The sequence below is a fragment of the Cherax quadricarinatus genome, chromosome 67 (assembly GCF_038502225.1).
Source record: "Cherax quadricarinatus isolate ZL_2023a chromosome 67, ASM3850222v1, whole genome shotgun sequence".
Classification (NCBI taxonomy): Eukaryota; Metazoa; Arthropoda; class Malacostraca; order Decapoda; family Parastacidae; genus Cherax; species Cherax quadricarinatus.
In genome coordinates this window covers 5881067-5900194 of record NC_091358.1, presented here as the reverse complement: position 1 = coordinate 5900194, position 19128 = coordinate 5881067, and the positions used below count along the sequence as shown (strand labels likewise).

The following is a 19128-nucleotide window of genomic DNA, read 5'->3' as shown; positions in this document are numbered from 1 at the left end:
TTAAGAATGTCACAAGTGGTGGTGTGTTTGTTGTGGTGTACAAGGGCCAGTGAAAGATAAGCCTTACATGGTGGTGAAGGCGGCAGTGTCAGTAGCCCTATATACCTCCAACAACAATGGAGGAGTCAGTTTCGTGCTGTCCTTTTTCTATCGATTAATCGCTTAACTTACTTGCTACACTGTTAGTGCTACACTTTATTGCTGGCTGGTGCTATAGCCTTTATCAACTCCTGCTGCTTTCGTATCGTACATATTGCAGAATCACTGAAAAAGGCACCTTCTCCCCTCTCTCTCAGCTCTTTACGAAAGGGCTGGCTGGCACTAGGAACTTTCTTTGCACCCATGGTGTCTTATTTAGCAGTTGCAAGCACTAAAAAGACTGGAATAATACGAAATGCATCGTATGAGCGAGTGGGCTCATGCTCACTGGCTGATGAACAATGGCACACAGAGTGTGGGGCCGCTGTTGCTGTGGACGCGTTCATGAAGGTGCTAGCATCAGAATAGCTGAAAATCCACCCATCCTTGCTGAAAGTCCCACCTTTGAAGCAGACAAGACTTTAAAACTAAACTTATTGCACCATATATCCCTACTGTCACATATCTCTGCCCCTCACTCCTATCCTTCACACATCCATACCTTGTGGCACTGTATGACCCTCTCAGGTTTAGAGCTTAACTTGATTAAAAATCATTTATACCCTCCAAAGAAACGTCAATATTGCTGGACAAAAAAATAGTTAAAACTTAGTTAAGTTTATTTTCATTTTATACAATGTTACCTTACTATTTACAAGACATTCAGAAATGTATAAATTACAATTTAGATGTAAAAATTAACCAAATTTGTTTTTCAATACTTCGTCTTCACTGCTAAAATATTATCTCAAAGCTACTAGGCACAATAAATGGTCATCAATTTTTCACCCCGGTAACAGAGCAAGTAGCAAAGTAGCTTTTCAAAAAAGTGCAAGATGGCACATTGAAGTTTAAAACTAACAAAATTTTTTGGAACAGATTTTAAATAACCTTATCAGTTTAGACTTGAATGTTAAACATCTTTAGTGATGAGTATCTAGACTTAACTCATCCTAGAGAAATTCAGCAGTTTGTGTAGCAATTTCCTTGTAGGAAGTTTAACAAATGTGGGATCCATGTACGGAATGCTTTTTTTTATTAATATTATAAGCTTAAGCTTGTTTTGCTTCCAGCTTCAATCTGAGTGATTCTGGCATTGTTGGTGGTGGTGGACGTGGTAGCTTGAAGGCTACTTTGACAGCGTCATAGATGAACCACTGAAGAGCAGTCAGGGTACCAATCATGATGATACGTGGGAACAGGCCCTTCCACAATCCTGTAAACAAAAGCATTTTGTAATTTGACTAATATTTATTCTACCACTCATAAAATGCTAAGCCTGCATGGACTATCTAGTTCCATACTACTACTATGCTAGGAATAAGAAATATTGTGTAATGCACTTCAATGCATATGAATACAACTTGGTTATTTCATAACAGATATACTGTTAAGATTCCAATATGATTCTTTTAACAAATGTCATAAAAAACAATACTAAAAACTACTGTAGTCTTTTTACCTGCCATGCCTAGCTGTTTTGCAACAGAAACAGCTGTCGATCCTTTATCTTGATTAAGCTTCGACACAATGGTATCAGCAGGATGAGACACTATAGCACAGAAAACTCCAGCAATGTAACCTGCAGCAAAGGTAACCACCAACTGTTCACTTTTGCTGCACTCGTCACGAGGCTTTGGTACAACATACAGGTAGAGGGCCTCAACTGTGCGTTCAAAGCATGCAAACTTCATCATTGTGTAGGGAATCTGTCGACACCATAAAGGCACTACACCCTTGTAGAAACCCCACAAGCCTTCCTGGCCATAGATGATGGGGACTGCAGCACGCAAAGTTGATGCAAAACCAGGTTGAGTCTGGATGCGTACCTGAGAAAATTAAATTAAAAATAATTAATTTTTACTTATCATAATGCTGGGAGCAAGGGGCTAGTAACCCCTTCTCCTGTATATATTACTAAATGTAAAAGGAGAAACTTTCATTTTTCCTTTTAGGCCACCCCACCTTGGTGGGATACGACCGGTGTGTTGGAAAAAAAAAAAAAAAATTTTACTTATCATATCCACCAATTGCCACCAGGATAGGGCAACCCAATGGAAGAATGTTCACAATTACTCATTCAATAACTGTTCTGCTTAACATGTACAGACATCACAATTCAAATAACCCTTCATATTATTTATCCCCTCCAAAGTGCAAGCTCTTCTCATTTTAGGAACTCAAGTGTGGCTAATCAACTTCCTTGGAACCCTTCACTGTTCCTTGCTAACAGTAACAAAGCATCTGATCCCAAAACACATTCAGCTCCATTCTGATTTAACACACTAATAAAAGTTTGCTGGATACTCTAGCTCCTACCACTTGAAACAGCCCTCACTCACCCTTCCTGAAATGTCTCCTACCTCTCCTGCACCCCACCATGGGTTTATACACCCTCTTTGTCAACCTCTCTTGCTTCATCCTTTATAAATGATAAATAAGCAAATCATCTCAACCCCATCCACTGCTCTCAGAATTATACCTTTTATACCACTGCAGTCTTCTAATTTTTGTTTCTTATTCTCACACTGATCTCAAACTTGACATTGCAACTGCCTCCAACCTCTTCCTCATTGCAACATTCGAAGACCATGCTTCAAGCCTGCATACTATGAGTGCAATCCATGCACTATCTTCAGGCCGAGCACCCCTGGGAGTGAAGTAGCATGACTGTAGTACTGATGTTAAGAAAAAGTGATTAAATTATGAAAGAATGCTGGAGGTCCTACATCAAGAGGAATATTATAAACATGCAAGAGTTTGAGTGAAGCACAGGTTAAAAACAAGGCTGTGGAGTTGGAGTCATGGAGTCGTAAGCAATTCTTGGGTTACTGGAGTCGGAGTCGGTAAAAATGTACCAACTCCAACTCCTAATAAATTAAATTTTTTTTTTTTAACATGTCAGCCATTTTCTACCATCACTCATATGTAATCACTGTCTTTGTACAGATGCTCAGATATGACAGTTTAATATATAAATAAAACATCTCCATGGGGAAGTGGAACAGAATTCTTCCTCTGTAAGCCATGCATGTCATAAAAGACAACTAAAATGCCAGAAGCAAGAGGCTAGTAACCCCTTCTCCTGTAGCCTCTCATAACTTCTATGAAAGCTGCTTGTCACAGCTGCCTAAACCTACTTAAACTTTAGCCCACTTTTTTCCTGGGGATAGGGGCGTATAAACAAACCTTTCTTTGCCTACATTCAACCCAAATCTTATCTAGCCTATGGAGACCAACTATATTCTTTGGCTTCCTCTACTATTCTTTCTAAGCTTAATCCCATTCACCATTTATACAGAAGTAAATGTCCTGTCCTTGCAAGATCGAGGCAATACCCACTGTCTCGGTTTTGTCAGCTTTCCTTCACAATCTTTTCACACAATGGTTATGGATGTAAGTAAAGCCAATTTATTTAATTATTGACTCATTTATTTACCCCCTTTCCTCTCTATTTGTGCTCTGACATCACTTAATATACCTCACCTTTATCTTCCCCTGCATCTTGTTTTTTCCCTCCCTCCATGGGAAGTTACGATTTAAATTTGATCTTCCCCAATTCCATGCCCAAAAACTCACTTGCCTCCTACAACCTTGTACTCACTCTTTCTTGAATACTTTAAATCTCATTTTCACGATACAGCCATGTGCACTGATGGTTTTAAATATCAATGGTGAGGGTACGCAGCTGTTTTTCTGGAAAGAATAGCTTTAGGTCATTTACAAGTCTGCCAGTATTTTCACAGCAGTCCTTTACAGACTATTTTTCAGTGCTCTCTCATGAACTTCATAACCTGTGGCAACAATGTTGGTCCGGGTTAAGACCAACAAATTATTTTTTATCAAACCACGATTAAGATTCCCATCTTCGTACTGTTCTTGGGCTTGGATTGGGAGGTTCTCCCCATCCTTCCTCAAGAAAAGTGCCAAAAATTGAGGATTATTTCAAGCCACCTCCCATCTCAAAATTACTAAAATCATCTCCATATCACTGGTATGTCCTCTGTTCATCAGCCAACAAGAAACAGTCAATAAAACCATGATAACTGCCTTAGAATGCCTCAGTCATAGTTTTAACCTAAACACAAAGTCAGAGGTTAGCTGTTCTCATCATGAACTGCACAGGGCAGTATTTTTTCATTATACTGTGCACACCCAGTCACAGCATACTGGAGGGCACTATGATTAAGATGTAGCTCTACATAAGCAACACTGGCCTCAATGATGCAGATATATGTGTGTAAAGGGTTAATGAGTATTTTTTTTTTTTTTTGAGACTGATGGGAAATGGTCACCACTGGAAAAAAAAGAAAAAAACTATTTGGAAGATAGCTGTGGGCATACCTATACTTGGAGAGGATTTTGGGGATCAATGCCCCCGCGGCCTGGTCTGTGATGTGTTTTTATTCTTTGTTACCTTACTTTGCCTTGGCAGAAAAGGCAATATTAAATTTTTAAGAACAAGCAAATCTACTGTAAAATTAGTATACAATTTTTTTTTTTTAACAAGTCGGCCATTTCTCACCGAGGCAGGGTAACCCAGAAAGAAATACAAAATAAAAATATAAATATATTTACCTTTGCTGCCTCCATAGGAGAAAGTGCAATATCAGCAAAGAATTCTGCTGAAGCTGATGCAGCTAAATATAAGGAAGTGCGGTAGAGGTATGAATTTTCTTCCCCGAGGAGGTTACTATACAAAATCTTGAAGACTTCGTAGAAACCAAACTTACAGATGCCTTGCATGGAATAGCCAATACAAGTGGGAGCCCAGCCCTTTGCCAGGCTACGAAAACCTTCCTCTCTGATAGACACCTGAGAAGTGATATATTACAAAATGAGTGCTAGTGTATTCCAGTAATGACAAAAATTGTTTTAACACTATTAGTAATGTCTAGAGCCAATGGACTTTAGATAATATGTAAACTAGAAGAGGCACAATACCAGCTTGTTTACAATTAGCCTACACTTAAGAGGTAACTTTTGACATTTCAGTTTGTCATGGAGCATCATCAAGTCCGGGACCAATTGAAACAACTAAGTTTCCTCTCCAGTGTAGGTTATTTATGAATTGTTCCAGCCATGATACCGTGACATTCTTCACAAGGTTGCTACTTTATAGCCACTATTAGTTAGAATTTCTCTACATTTCTCAAATTCTATTAAACTGAAAGTTTTCTTTTAATTGCAGCCCTTTCTATATTATAAATATTAACCCTTTGAGGGTCCAAGAATTAAAAAAAAAATTGTTTTTCTTATGAAATGGTACAGAATCTTTTTTCTGAAGGTAATAAAACAAAAAGTATGAAATCTGACGAAAAACTGGCAAAATTACACACAACTTTTACTGCGTCAGCGATATTTACACATCAACAATTCTGCCCACTCCTATTTTAGGCTAGTTACATTATTCCTGTCTACCAAATTCTTACCTATTTCGCTAGTATTACTTATCAACTGAGCACAAGAAACTGCCCAATCAACTATGTATTTCAACAACCCAATAAGTGATCAGAAATTGGTCATTTGGCCAATTTCACACAAATTCAAAATATTCCAATTTCAAAATAGGGTCCAGAATAAACAATGCAGGCATTCCTGGCACTAAAATAACATTTCCTCTGTTTATCAGTTGTTTCCAGACTTTACAGATGAATTCCATTTTGATTTTTTTTTTTTCACAAAACTTTTATTCACACCAAAAAATAGAAGATTTTACTGTTATGCAATATTGTAATAATTGTACTGTATAAATAACACCAGCACATTCATGAACGTATATTAGACCCACCAGTTGATGTGTATGGGATGTGTGACGTCATTTATTTACTCTTGAACATCGGAAAAAATCAAGCATTTCTGCTACTTTGAGCTCAATTTCAAGCTATTTTAAGTACTAAAACCAATCAAAATCATCTCTATTTCTGTAATATATCTTCCATTCTATCAAATGAGGCCAAGAAACCGTGAATACAACTGTAAAAACCATATGAAAATACAGTACAATTCTCTGTTTTAATCCAGAAACACGGTACCAGTTTTTTCTCGTTTTGCAGTGTGCTACAGGATTTGTTTTATATGGCACACACTCACCTAGGCCCAAATTTATTGCTCACAGCTTATGTGAACGAGTTGAGCTCATGACGTAGATCTACAGGTTGGGCCCTCAAAGGGCTAATGGGGAAGTGTTTAACCCATTAGTCATACAGCACTTGAGGATTTAAAAGTATCAAAAATCACTCAATGGAAGGGAAGGATGGCTGTAATTCCTTGACAGGATTCTCTCTCTATAAAAATGTAGAATTTTTTACCCTACAAAAAAATCATACAGCCATATTTTCTTCTGAAAAAAAAAAATCTTACATAAAACAATTGACATGGCTGACAACTGAAATATAAACTTTTCTGATTTTAAAGAAAATTTTAGATTTAAAAATTCTTTCAGCATGGCTTTTAACCCTTAAACTGTCCAAATGTAGATCTACGTTTGCTCGCGTAGTGCTCCAAACGTAGATCTACTTTTTTTTTTTTACATTGTTTCTTATGGAGAAAGTCTAGGTTGGAGCGCTACGCGCGCAAACATAGATCTACGTTTGGACAGTTTAAGGGTTAATGTTCACAAGAGAATTTATATAAAGTACTAACACACTTTCCATTAAAGTGCTTCACATAGCAGCAGAGTTATCCATGGCAAAAAATTCATCCGCTTAATGCAGTACATTTTTAAATAAATTTTTAACCACCTAATACAAAAAGTTACATCAAAAACAAATTTCTCAAGAAGCTGATATGAACAATTTTACAAGTTCTTTATTCTAAATGATTTTGGCAGAATAAGAAAGATGAAGAAAAATACGTACCACCATTAACACTATAAGAAAGTTACTGCTATAGTTACCCATTACAATAAATCATTTTACCCAAATACAAAAAACAGAAAAATAATAAAAAAGTTTTTCAATGATGCTTAATAACACACATACTCAAGATAAAATAATGTAATGCATTAAATCACTGTTAAATCATATAACTTACCTTAAATCCATTGAAAATTCCTTTGTATTTGGCAGGGTTAACCTGGATCCTGCATTTAACAAGATCGAGAGGTACTACTGCTGTGTGAGTGATGCCACAGCTCAAGAGTCCACCAAAAGCGCACATTAAATAAAACTTTCCTGATCCATACTCACAACTGTATGTTTCTGCAAATAATATTCATTTGATGATTCAGTAACCTGCTGTTTTTAACACTTATATCAGTATTTATTTAAACAGTTGTATTTACAGCAATATACATTTATGCATATGAATAAACAAATGGCATATTAATACATAGTAATTTCATAACCTCCCAATCACTTTTCTCGAGAAGTGATTGAAAGAACACAAAGCAATCGGCTCAAGTGAACATTAAACCTTTCAGTGGCCATCACATAGAACTACGTCAGTGAGATCAGGGTTCCTCACGTAATTCTGTCAAACTCAGTTCATTCCGATAAGCTGTATGCAATAAATTTTGGTCTAAGACATGAGAATGGGTCTGCACAGCAAGTGTGCATAGTATAAAAAAAAAAGTTTTACCCCACACAGCACATGACGGGAAAGGCAAAACTCCAACCACATTTATGGTTTAAAATAGCTACTTTGAGGTGTTTTCTCAGATGGTTTTCATGGTTTCACTGGATATTATTTGGTATCATTTGGTAGAACAGATGACAAACTACTAAAACAGATTATTTTGGTTGTCTTTAGGAATAGACATAGCTTAAAAATGAGTTCTGAGCAGCAGAAATAATTGATTTTTGCCAATTTGTCTAGCTATTTTTCAGCTATATGATAATAAATCTGGCAATCTGACAAATAACTTAAGACACTGCAATTTTAAATATGATTCATAATACTGTACATGGCACATACCTCCGTCAGCTGCAGATATCCTTCTTGGCAGAACAATTTCCTTATTTGGTGCATCACAATGAGCCTCAAAGGGATGGCTAAATGGCGAGTTCTTTGCCGAATCCCACAATCTGCTGAACATTTTCTGCGAATAGCATATTAATATTAATTAAAGCAGAAATTATTATTATTTTCAAGATTTAGTGCTAAACCCACAAGGGTCATTCAGCACTGCAGAACTTATGAATTAAAGGATTCAAAGATCAGTAATCATGCATGGGTCATACAGTGCACGAGTAATTTTATTCAGGTATACACAAATAGTTACAGAGATTATCATACATAGCAGCATATGTGTAGAGAACCTAGGATAACCCAAAAAAGTTAGACAAAGTGGCTTATTACCATTGGGGTCCTTTACGAGCGAGTGGGAAACATTCAGGTTTAATCCAAGAAAGAGGAGGCCTGGTGGTTAACGCTCTCGCTTCACACGGCGAGGGTCTGGGTTCGATTCCCAGCCAGAGTAGAAACATTGGACGTGTTTCTTTCCACCTGTTGTCTATGTTCCCCATCAGTAGTAAAATGGGTACCTGGGTGTTAGTCGACTGGTGTGGGTCGCATCCTGGGACACTGGCCTAATTTGCCCAAAATGCGGAGCATAACAAGGGACTTTCTATATAGTAGTATGTCATTGTTGTCAGCTAGGACTGTATACGTTGTACATGTACTTGTAGTAAATAAAGATATTATTATTATTATATTATTATTATTATTATTATCATCCAGTTTCTTGGGTCAAGAATTCCCTTACCATTTTAAAATAATCAGGGAAAGTAATTTTATTTAGGTACAAGTACACACAAGTACAATTATGATAAATAGCAATATATGTAAATAACTTAGGATAAGTAAAAAAAATCAAAGTGACTTATTTCCATTGGAAAGCACTAAACCCATAGGGGCCATATATTACCTGGGATTTGAGAGGCATTAATGATGATGTATTTCTTTGAGCTATAGAACATAAATATATGGGTAAATGAATAAGTAAAATAGGCACAAAAACAAAGCCAATAATTATACAATTCATTTAAGGCCACTAATAAGGCTTAAAATTTAATTGAAGGAAAGGAAATATAACTCCAGTTACTTTAATCAAGAGCCCCTCACAGTATTAAAAAAGTTTTCTTGAGTAAATATTTAGGTACAGGTACACAACTACAATTATAAGTAATAACCGTGTAAATTATCCAGGATAACCCCCCCCCCCCCCCAAAAAAAAAAAAAAAAAAAAATGTCAGTGTGACTTTGTAAATGGTCCAAGTCGGACTGAAATGTCGTGGTAAGCTCCTCTCTTCTATGTGCAGGTTATTTGTGTATCATTCCAGTCACGGTATTGTGCCTTTTTCTGTTATTTAGCCACAGTTACTTATTTCCATTAGGGTCCTTGTAATATCTTGTTATTTAAAGCCTAACTATATGATAGTAGAAATCTTACAGCCAGGCTTAACTTAAGACACAAGGACCCTAATGGAAATCTGTCAATATCTTGACTTTCTTTGGGGTTATCCTTGGTAATTTACACAAACACTGTACTTAGGTGTACCTGTACCTAAATAAACCTCAACAAGTAGTCCTGGGCTCACTATATACCCAGTTTATTCAGGTATACACAGTTACATAGATTATCATGTACATACCAGCATGTTTAGAGAACCTATGAAAACCCAATGATTATTATAATAAAATTATTATAATCGAGGGGGAGCGCTAAACCCGTAGGATTATGCAGCGCCTGTGGAGGGCATGGAAGGTATTCAGGGAACTGGAGCACAGATCTAATTCCCTAGATGAAGAGCCCCTCACCACGTCAAGAAACCTTCTTTGAGGGGATTATAATCAAGGAAAGCGCTAAACCCACAAGGGTCATACAGCAGGATAACCCAAAACAGTGACTTATTTCCACTGGGGTCTTTATCACCATTTAGTGGAAAAACGCTAAACCCGTCAGTGTTATAATACTGCCTGGGAGGTAATCAGATTTTATTCGAATAGGATACCTCGAATTCCTTGTATCAAGATCCTTCGCCAGCATCAAGAACAACCTACTGACTGATATATGGGTAAAAACTAGTCCAGTAGAGGAGAGCTGCCGGCAGTGCACCGGCTTCCACTGTTATTTTAACAAAATGCACATCTCTCCAGGGTCTTGGAGCTTCATAATGGTTATTACAACCTCCGTGGTGCCCTCAAGTGTCTCCAGGACCCCCAAGATCAACTCAAAATCAAGAAATAAAGAGTAAAATAGAGTAATAAGAGAGACACTCACGGTAAGATGGCGGTGCCGGGGAGACTCAGGCAACTGCGGCTAAAATCTTCCTCACTACAAAAAAAATTATATTCACACTAGAAACTATATTCTCTTTCTCTTTGTTACACTCTATATTGAGGTATTAACCCGTTATTTATTTCTGATATTCATTTTTCATTATTTAAAGTTATTTCAGCTATATTTGGGAATTGTATATGTATAATTGTGTGTGTTTAAGTAATTCTGTAGTTAAGGACTTGATTTTATGTTAATTATTGCGTAAGTCTTGTAGTTTTCTTCACAGTAATCAGCTGACCTGTTATATGGCTTGATTAAACAGGTCAGTTTAATTATATATTTAAATAATTATGATTTATCTATGCTAAATTTACTTATTTTTTTTATCTCCGTTTTAAATTTATATTAAACTTTTAATAGTAAGTATCCCAAAAATGGGATTATTTTGTCGGATTTTAGGTGTCCCAGAAAGGGGATGCGTATAACGGCCATCGGAATTAGGGATCCTTAAAACAGGATACCTTTAGGGGTTATTATTATAATCAAAAAGAAGCGCTAAGCCACAAGGGCTATACAGCGCTACCTTTAGGGGTAATAGGAATTCTTTTTTTCTTTTTCCTTTCAGACTGTAACTCGAGAACGCCTCTTCTGATCGGCTTCAAACTTTCCAAATTAGTGTATTGTACACGGAGGAAGGTTCAGATTGACTCAACTGGGTTGTTTAACTACCAACTTTCTAATCTTATTTATATTTTTTTTCTCTTAACCAAGTAACAAAGAGGAAAATTAAGAACAGTTTCCAGCTGTGTAACTTCAAGATCGTCAATTTAGTAATATTATTAACAAATAATAAATGATAGGTTCCTGTGCGATAACCAGAAAATGGCTATTCTGACTGGCTTCAAACTTTCGGAACTGGTGTATTTACCTCAAAGAATGGTTGTTTTGTTATTGACTTGTGTAAGTCCCTATTTGCAAAGTATATTTAACAAGTTTGAATATCTGTCTCCCTGCAATAAGTGAAAAATACTTCCTGATAGACTTCAAAATTACAATGCTGGTATATCTTACTTCAGCCAGGCAGCTCAGGACCGTATTTTCACATTTGTTCAACGTTTTATATGGGTAATACATTGCTTTTATGAATTCAGAATTCGGTCACTACCACTGCAGGAGTTTTTCAAATAGCTTTTCGATTTGAATCTTAGTGTTAACTATTAATGAATCTTGCAGATTGAGTCAGCCTGGTGGCTAAAGCTCCCGCTTCACACACGGAGGGCCCGGGTTCGATTCCCGGCGGGTGGAAACATTTCGACACGTTTCCTTACACCTGTTGTCCTGTTCACCTAGCAGCAAATAGGTACCTGGGTGTTAGTCGACTGGTGTGGGTCGCATCCTGGGGGACAAGATTAAGGACCCCAATGGAAATAAGTTAGTCCTCGATGACGCACTGACTGGTTGGAGATGTGGGGAATGAGGCTTCTAGCAGTGAGGTGCAGTCTGTCTCTCACTGTGAGGAGGCTGTAAGTGGGGAGGTAGCAACGGCTACCAGCAGTGAGGTGCAGCCCAGCACCTGCTACAAGTGGCGAGTTGTTCACAGTAATGGGAGGCGCATCAGAGTAAGGAAAGTTAAGAGTGAAGATCTGAAGGTAGGAAATCGCTTCTCTGTTCTCCAGGATGAATGTACTTCAGTGGCCAGTGAAGGTAAGGGTACTACTGCCCCTGCTAATGAAGGTAAGCGCATTCTTGTGGTTGGTGACTCTCAGGTAAGATATGTTGACCGTGCTTTTTGTAATAGGAATAAGAAGATGAGAGATAGAGTGTGCTTCCCTGGAGCTGGTGTTGGGGACATTGTCAACAGGCTGGATAATATCATGTCAGGCAATGGGAACAAGCCCATTATCTGTCTCAGTGCTGGTGGAAATGATATTGGGAAGGGTAGGAGAGAAGAGCTGCTAGATAAGTACAGGTCAGCTATAGATTTCATTAAGTCTAAGGGAGGGATCCCAATCATATGTAGCATCTTGCCTAGAAGGGGAGTAGGAAATGAATGGTTGTCTAGGGCAATTGGTGTAAATTGCTGGCTAGACAGATACTGCAAGGAACTTGCAATTCCATTCATTGACAACTGGAACAACTTTTATGGCAAACATGATATGTATGCAAGGGATGGGGTACATCTCTCTGGGGCAGGGGTGGTAGCACTTGCAGACTCGATTGAGAAGGCCATTGGTGAAATGCCTATGATTTTAAACTGATGGAAGATAGAGGTATGGGTGTGTGTGGGAAACAAGCAGGTTGCAACACTAGGGTTGGAAACAGTAAATGTATAAAAGGCATTCAGCATGAAGTTATAAATAAAGACAATAGAACAGGTCAGCAAACAAAGGGGGACAGCAGAGGGCAGCAAGGGACTAGCTCCCTTAAGGTTTACTATACTAATAGCAGGAGTGTTAGAAATAAGATAGATGAGCTAAGATTAATTGCAAGTGCAGGAAACATAGATATTATTGCTATAACAGAGACCTGGCTCAATCTGAAAGATAGAGAGATGCCCTCTGAATGTCACATACAAGGCTATAAATTAGTCCACACTGACAGGGTCAACAGGAAAGGTGGTGGAGTAGCGATGTATGTCAGAGACAATTTAAATTGTTGTGTTAGACAAGATATTAAATTAGAAGCGTCAGCCACTGAATCTGTTTGGTTACAGCTTCTCGAGGGCCGAGAAAAACTAATTTTGGGTGTGATTTACAGGGCCCCAAATCTTGATAGGGAGTGCAGTAAACTTCTATGGGACGAAATTCGTAAGGCATCTACATACGAAAATGTTGTGCTAATGGGAGATTTCAACTATAGACAGATTGACTGGAGCAATTTGACAGGAAATTTAGAGTCGGGTGACTTTCTTGATACGATCCAGGATTGTTTTTTAAAACAGTTTGTGACAGAGCCAACTAGGGGAAATAACCTCCTTGACTTGGTTCTTGCCAGTAGGGAAACACTAATTAATAATCTTGAGGTTAATGATGAGCTTGGGGAGAGTGATCACAAATCACTCAGTTTTAACATATCATGGAATTCCCCTAATAATGGCAATCAAGTCTCCGTCCCTGACTTTCGCTTGGCTGATTTCATAGGACTGAAAAATTACTTAGGTGGGCTGAACTGGAATGACCTGACTAAGGGTCAGGTAGGTGGTGATGGTTGCCGATATGATGCTTTCCAGGGCATAGTTCTAGCTGCTCAGTCAAATTATGTTCCAAATAGGGAAATCAGATCAAACAAAAATGATCCTAAATGGATGAACAATAGATTAAAATATCTGATTGGTCAAAAGAGAGGCATATATAGGCAAATCAAAAGAGGAGAGGGGCAATTAAGAAATCGATATATTCAGTTAAAGAGAGAAATAAAAAAGGGAATTAGAAAAGCAAAAAGAGATTATGAGGTTAAAGTTGCAAGAGAATCGAAGACTAACCCAAAAGGATTCTTTCAGGTATACAGAAGTAAGATCAGGGACAAGATAGGCCCACTCAAAAGTTCCTCGGGTCAGCTCACTGACAGTGATAAGGAAATGTGTAGAATTTTTAACACATACTTCCTCTCAGTTTTTACACAGGAGGATACCAGCGATATTCCAGTAATGATAAATTATGTAGAACAGGACGATAATAAACTGTGCACTATTAGGGTCACAAGTGACATGGTCCTTAGGCAAATAGATAAATTAAAACCTAACAAATCCCCAGGCCCTGATGAACTGTATGCAAGGGTTCTAAAGGAATGTAAAGAGGAGCTTAGCACACCGTTGGCTAATCTTTTCAACATATCACTACAAACTGGCATGGTGCCAGATAAGTGGAAAATGGCAAATGTGATACCTATTTTCAAAACAGGTGACAGGTCCTTAGCTTCGAACTATAGACCAATAAGCCTAACCTCCATAGTGGGAAAATTTATGGAATCAATAATTGCCGAGGCAGTTCGTAGCCACCTTGAAAAGCATAAATTAATCAACGAATCTCAGCATGGTTTTACAAAGGGGCGTTCCTGCCTTACGAATTTATTAACTTTTTTCACTAAGGTATTTGAGGAGGTAGATCATGGTAATGAATATGATATTGTGTATATGGACTTCAGTAAGGCTTTTGACAGGGTCCCACATCAGAGACTATTGAGGAAAATTAAAGCACATGGAATAGGAGGAGAAATTTTTTCCTGGATAGAGGCATGGTTGACAAATAGGCAGCAGAGAGTTTGCATAAATGGGGAGAAATCAGAGTGGGGAAGCGTCACGAGCGGTGTTCCACAGGGGTCAGTGTTGGGCCCCCTGCTGTTCACAATCTACATAAACGACATAGATGAGGGCATAAAGAGCGACATCGGCAAGTTTGCCGATGACACCAAAATAGGCCGTCGAATTCATTCTGACGAGGACATTCGAGCACTCCAGGAAGATTTGAATAGACTGATGCAGTGGTCGGAGAAGTGGCAGATGCAGTTTAATATAGACAAATGCAAAGTTCTAAATGTTGGACAGGACAATAACCATGCCACATATAAACTAAATAATGTAGATCTTAATATTACGGATTGCGAAAAAGATTTAGGAGTTCTGGTTAGCAGTAATCTGAAACCAAGACAACAGTGCATAAGTGTTCGCAATAAAGCTAATAGAATCCTTGGCTTCATATCAAGAAGCATAAATAATAGGAGTCCTCAGGTTGTTCTTCAACTCTATACATCCTTGGTTAGGCCTCATTTAGATTATGCTGCACAGTTTTGGTCACCGTATTACAGAATGGATATAAATTCTCTGGAAAATGTACAAAGGAGGATGACAAAGATGATCCCATGTATCAGAAACCTTCCCTATGAGGATAGACTAAGGGCCCTGAAACTGCACTCTCTAGAAAGACGTAGAATTAGGGGGGATATGATTGAGGTGTATAAATGGAAGACAGGAATAAATAAAGGGGATGTAAATAGTGTGCTGAAAATATCTAGCCTAGACAGGACTCGCAGCAATGGTTTTAAGTTGGAAAAATTCAGATTCAGGAAGGATATAGGAAAGTACTGGTTTGGTAATAGAGTTGTGGATGAGTGGAACAAACTCCCAAGTACCGTTATAGAGGCCAGAACGTTGTGTAGCTTTAAAAATAGGTTGGATAAATACATGAGTAGATGTGGGTGGGTGTGAGTTAGACCTGATAGCTTGTGCTAACAGGTCGGTTGCCGTGTTCCTCCCTTAAGTCAATGTGACCTGACCTGACTAGGTTGGGTGCATTGGCTTAAGCCGGTAGGAGACTTGGACCTGCCTCGCATGGGCCAGTAGGCCTTCTCCAGTGTTCCTTCGTTCTTATGTTCTTATGTTCTTATGTTCTTTCTTGGGTTATCCTGGGTGGCTAACCCTCCGGGGTTAAAAATCCGAACGAAATCTTATCTTATCTTATCAGACTAATAAAAGTGTAGTATGGTACACTCTCCCCACCCCAACTGTGATGTAGGCTCTTCAGTGGTTGCTCTGTACAACTTTAACCATTATCCATCAAGCACCACTAATTATGTACAACTTGTTGAAGTTCCCCATCAAATGTAACATGGGAATCTGCCTTAGGAAATTGTGTGGAAATAAGTTACTTTTGTCCCGTGGTTTACTTGGCGACACTCTGGCCTCGCACGTGGCTCGACCCCCGACACCCTGTTCACCTGGGTGTTAGTCGACTGGAGTGGGTAGCATTTGGGGGGGGAGCAAGATTAAAGGACCCTAATCGAAATAAGACAGATAGTCCTCGATGAAACACTTGACTTTCTTGGGCTAACCTGGGTGGCTAACCCTCCGGGTTGAAAATCCGAACAAATCTTATCTTATCCTAGGTAATTTACACATATATTACTAGGTATGATAACTGTACGTATCACTAACTAAATAGTTATAACTGACCATAATTTTTAAAGGGGTGGAACAGTAAGCCAGTGGAAGGACTCGGCCAGATGACCAAACTCTCCAACGGCGGATCATCATCTGACTAAGACCCGCGTCAGGAAACACTTGCCCTGTTTCCTGACGAACCTTACTTAACATAACCTGTACTTCTATGAACCAATACCTAAATAAATTTACAGGTACAAGGAAAAGGATCACTCGTTGCCTGAGAGCTTCATAATAATAATATTAATATCTTTATTTACTACCAGTACATGTACAAGGTATACAGACCATAGCTGACATCAATGACATACTACTATATAGAAAGCCGCTTGTTATGCTGAGCATTTCCTTCTAATTAGGTCAGCTTTGTCCCAGGATGCCACCCACACCAGTCCACTAACACCCAGGTACTCATTTTACTGATGGGTGAACATGGACAACCAGTGTAAGGAAACAGTTCCGATGTTTCCACTAGTGGCCCGGTGGCCTGGTGGCTAAAGCTCCCGCTTCACACACGGAGGGCCCAGGTTCGATTCCCGGCGGATGGAAGCATTTCGACACGTTTCCTTACACCTATTGTCCTGTTCACCTAGCAGCAAATAGGTACCTGGGTGTTAGTCGACTGGTGTGGGTCGCATCCTGGGGGACAAGATTAAGGACCCCAATGGAAAGTTAGACAGTCCTCGATGACGCACTGACTTTCTTGGGTTATCCTGGGTGGCTAACCCTCCAGGGTTAAAAATCCGAACGAAATCTTATCTTCGCCGGGAATGCAACCCGAACACTCACCGTCTGAAGCGAGAAATTTTGCCTCCAGACCTTGGGAAAACCACTAGCTGTCCCTGTCTCCCTAACTTTCTGGTACTGAAAAGATGGCGAGGCATTGTTGTAACAGCACTCGGCCTAATCCACAGAAGATCTAGAAAAAGAGAGGCACAATAGCTGGGGAAGTTTACCATCCCACTTAAGAATCCCAAGAAATAAGTCAAGGGCCCCAATGGAAATAAGTCAAGGACTCTAGTGGAAATAAGTCAAGGACCCCGATGGAAATAAATCAAGGACCCCGATGAAAATAAATCAAGGACCCCGATGGAAATAAATCAAGGACCCCGATGGAAATAAATCAAGGACACCGATGGAAATCAATAACACCTATGAAAATCAATCAAGGATTCCAATAGAACTAAATCAAGGACACCAATGGAAATAAATCAAGGACCCAATGGAAATAAATCAAGGACCCAATGGAAATCAAGGACACAAATGGAAATAAATCAAGGACCCCAAAAGTCACTTTGACTTTTTTTGGTTATCCTACGTAATATACACAAATGCTGCTATGTATGATCATTTATGTAACTATATCAATGTGTACTCATACATGAATAAACTTACCTAATAACAGGATGCTTCAGATAATTACTAATAAGTTACAGGCGCCACTCTCATCTCTTACCCCTTCTTCCACGAAAGAACTGCCACTATTAAGCACGGTTGACCACTAGCTCCTGGGTCTCTTGAGGTTCTGCACTGGGAGCAGTGAGGGGTAATTATTTCTATTATAACGATTTGTAAGAAATGAACCTGTAAGGACAGCACAGCGCCTGGAAAATGGGAAGTAATCAATTGTTCTGAAATACAAGCAAGTGTTATGCCAATTCTTTGGACCAAAAGTACTTTACCAGCATGAAATATTGTTGTGGTGGATAAATGATACCTGTTGAGAACTACCCCAATGGAAATAATGTTACTTTGACTTTATTGGGTTATCCTAGGTAATTTACACTATGTATCATAACTGTGTACCTGTGCCTAAGTAAACTTAAAGCAGATGCTCACTAAATGGTTATAACAATGACCATAATATTTAAAGGGGTGGACCAGTAAGCTAGCGGAAGGCCTCGATCAGATGACCAAAAGTTCCAACAGCAGGTCATCAGCTAAGACCCGCATCAGAAAACACCTGTCCCGTTTCCTGACGAACCTTACCTAACCTAACCTTAAAGCAGATGAGAGGCTGAAGCTGCCTGTCAACCCCTGCAGCTACCAACAAGTGAATACAGTATAAGTTTTAAATTACTATACACACCATACCAGACTGGACAATACTCTGGTGCCCAGCCAAGCTAAGCGTTGGACCTAAATTATTATTATAATCAAGGGGGAAGCGCTAAACCCGGAGGATTATACAGCGCCTGGGGGGGATGTGGAAGGCATTCAGGCTTAATTCGGGGAACTGGAGCACAGATCCAATTCCCTAAATCAAGAACCCCTCACCATCAAGGAACCTTCCTTGAGGGGTTGGACCTAAAGCAGCCAGCATTAAAGCTGAGTGAGATAGTCAATGTTTCACATCAACACATAAAAAAATACTGTCGCCTACAAAATATTAGTTGACAACAGTCTACACTTTAGTTAAAATATGCATCTTCATTTTTCAGCAGATATATTTGTCGGTGGAGAAGGACCCTTGTATCTAACGCTCTCCAGTGCCCTACCCAGGATGACCCCCTAGTGATCTTTTGTGCTTTTGTTCAGAGCCTGGCGGCCGGAGGTGGTATTGAGGCCCCTCTCTACCCACATAAGAACCCTCATGGCCCTTATGGCCCCGTGCCCACCGTGATACACATGTGTCAGAAGTGTAGTGTGATGGTGGGTGTGCACAGCCCACCATCTCTCCCTCCACTACTCTAGAGCTAGTCTTGACTGCCTCTTACCCGGTGCCCCTGACCTCCCTGCGGGTCCAAGTGTTCATCAGTGTGCTCCCGGTTTTCTGGTGTTTTCACGGTCGCTCTTACGTGCTAGAACTTTAATTTGTGTCATCAATCCT

The 19128-nt window shown here is 39.2% G+C and overlaps 1 protein-coding gene across 1 annotated transcript; it reads right to left on the bottom strand.

Moving 5' to 3' along the window:
• Positions 1–744: 744 nt before the first annotated feature.
• Positions 745–10509, bottom strand: LOC128699606 (solute carrier family 25 member 3). The gene is made up of 6 exons (XM_053792328.2): positions 10364–10509; positions 8056–8179; positions 7174–7340; positions 4717–4953; positions 1601–1967; positions 745–1354 (listed from the first exon to the last, which is right to left on the bottom strand). Exons 2-6 carry the CDS (start codon positions 8174–8176, stop codon positions 1191–1193), a joined length of 1056 nt encoding a protein of 351 aa, XP_053648303.1. The 5' UTR covers positions 8177–8179; positions 10364–10509; the 3' UTR covers positions 745–1190.
• Between the last annotated feature and the right edge of the window lie 8619 nt (positions 10510–19128).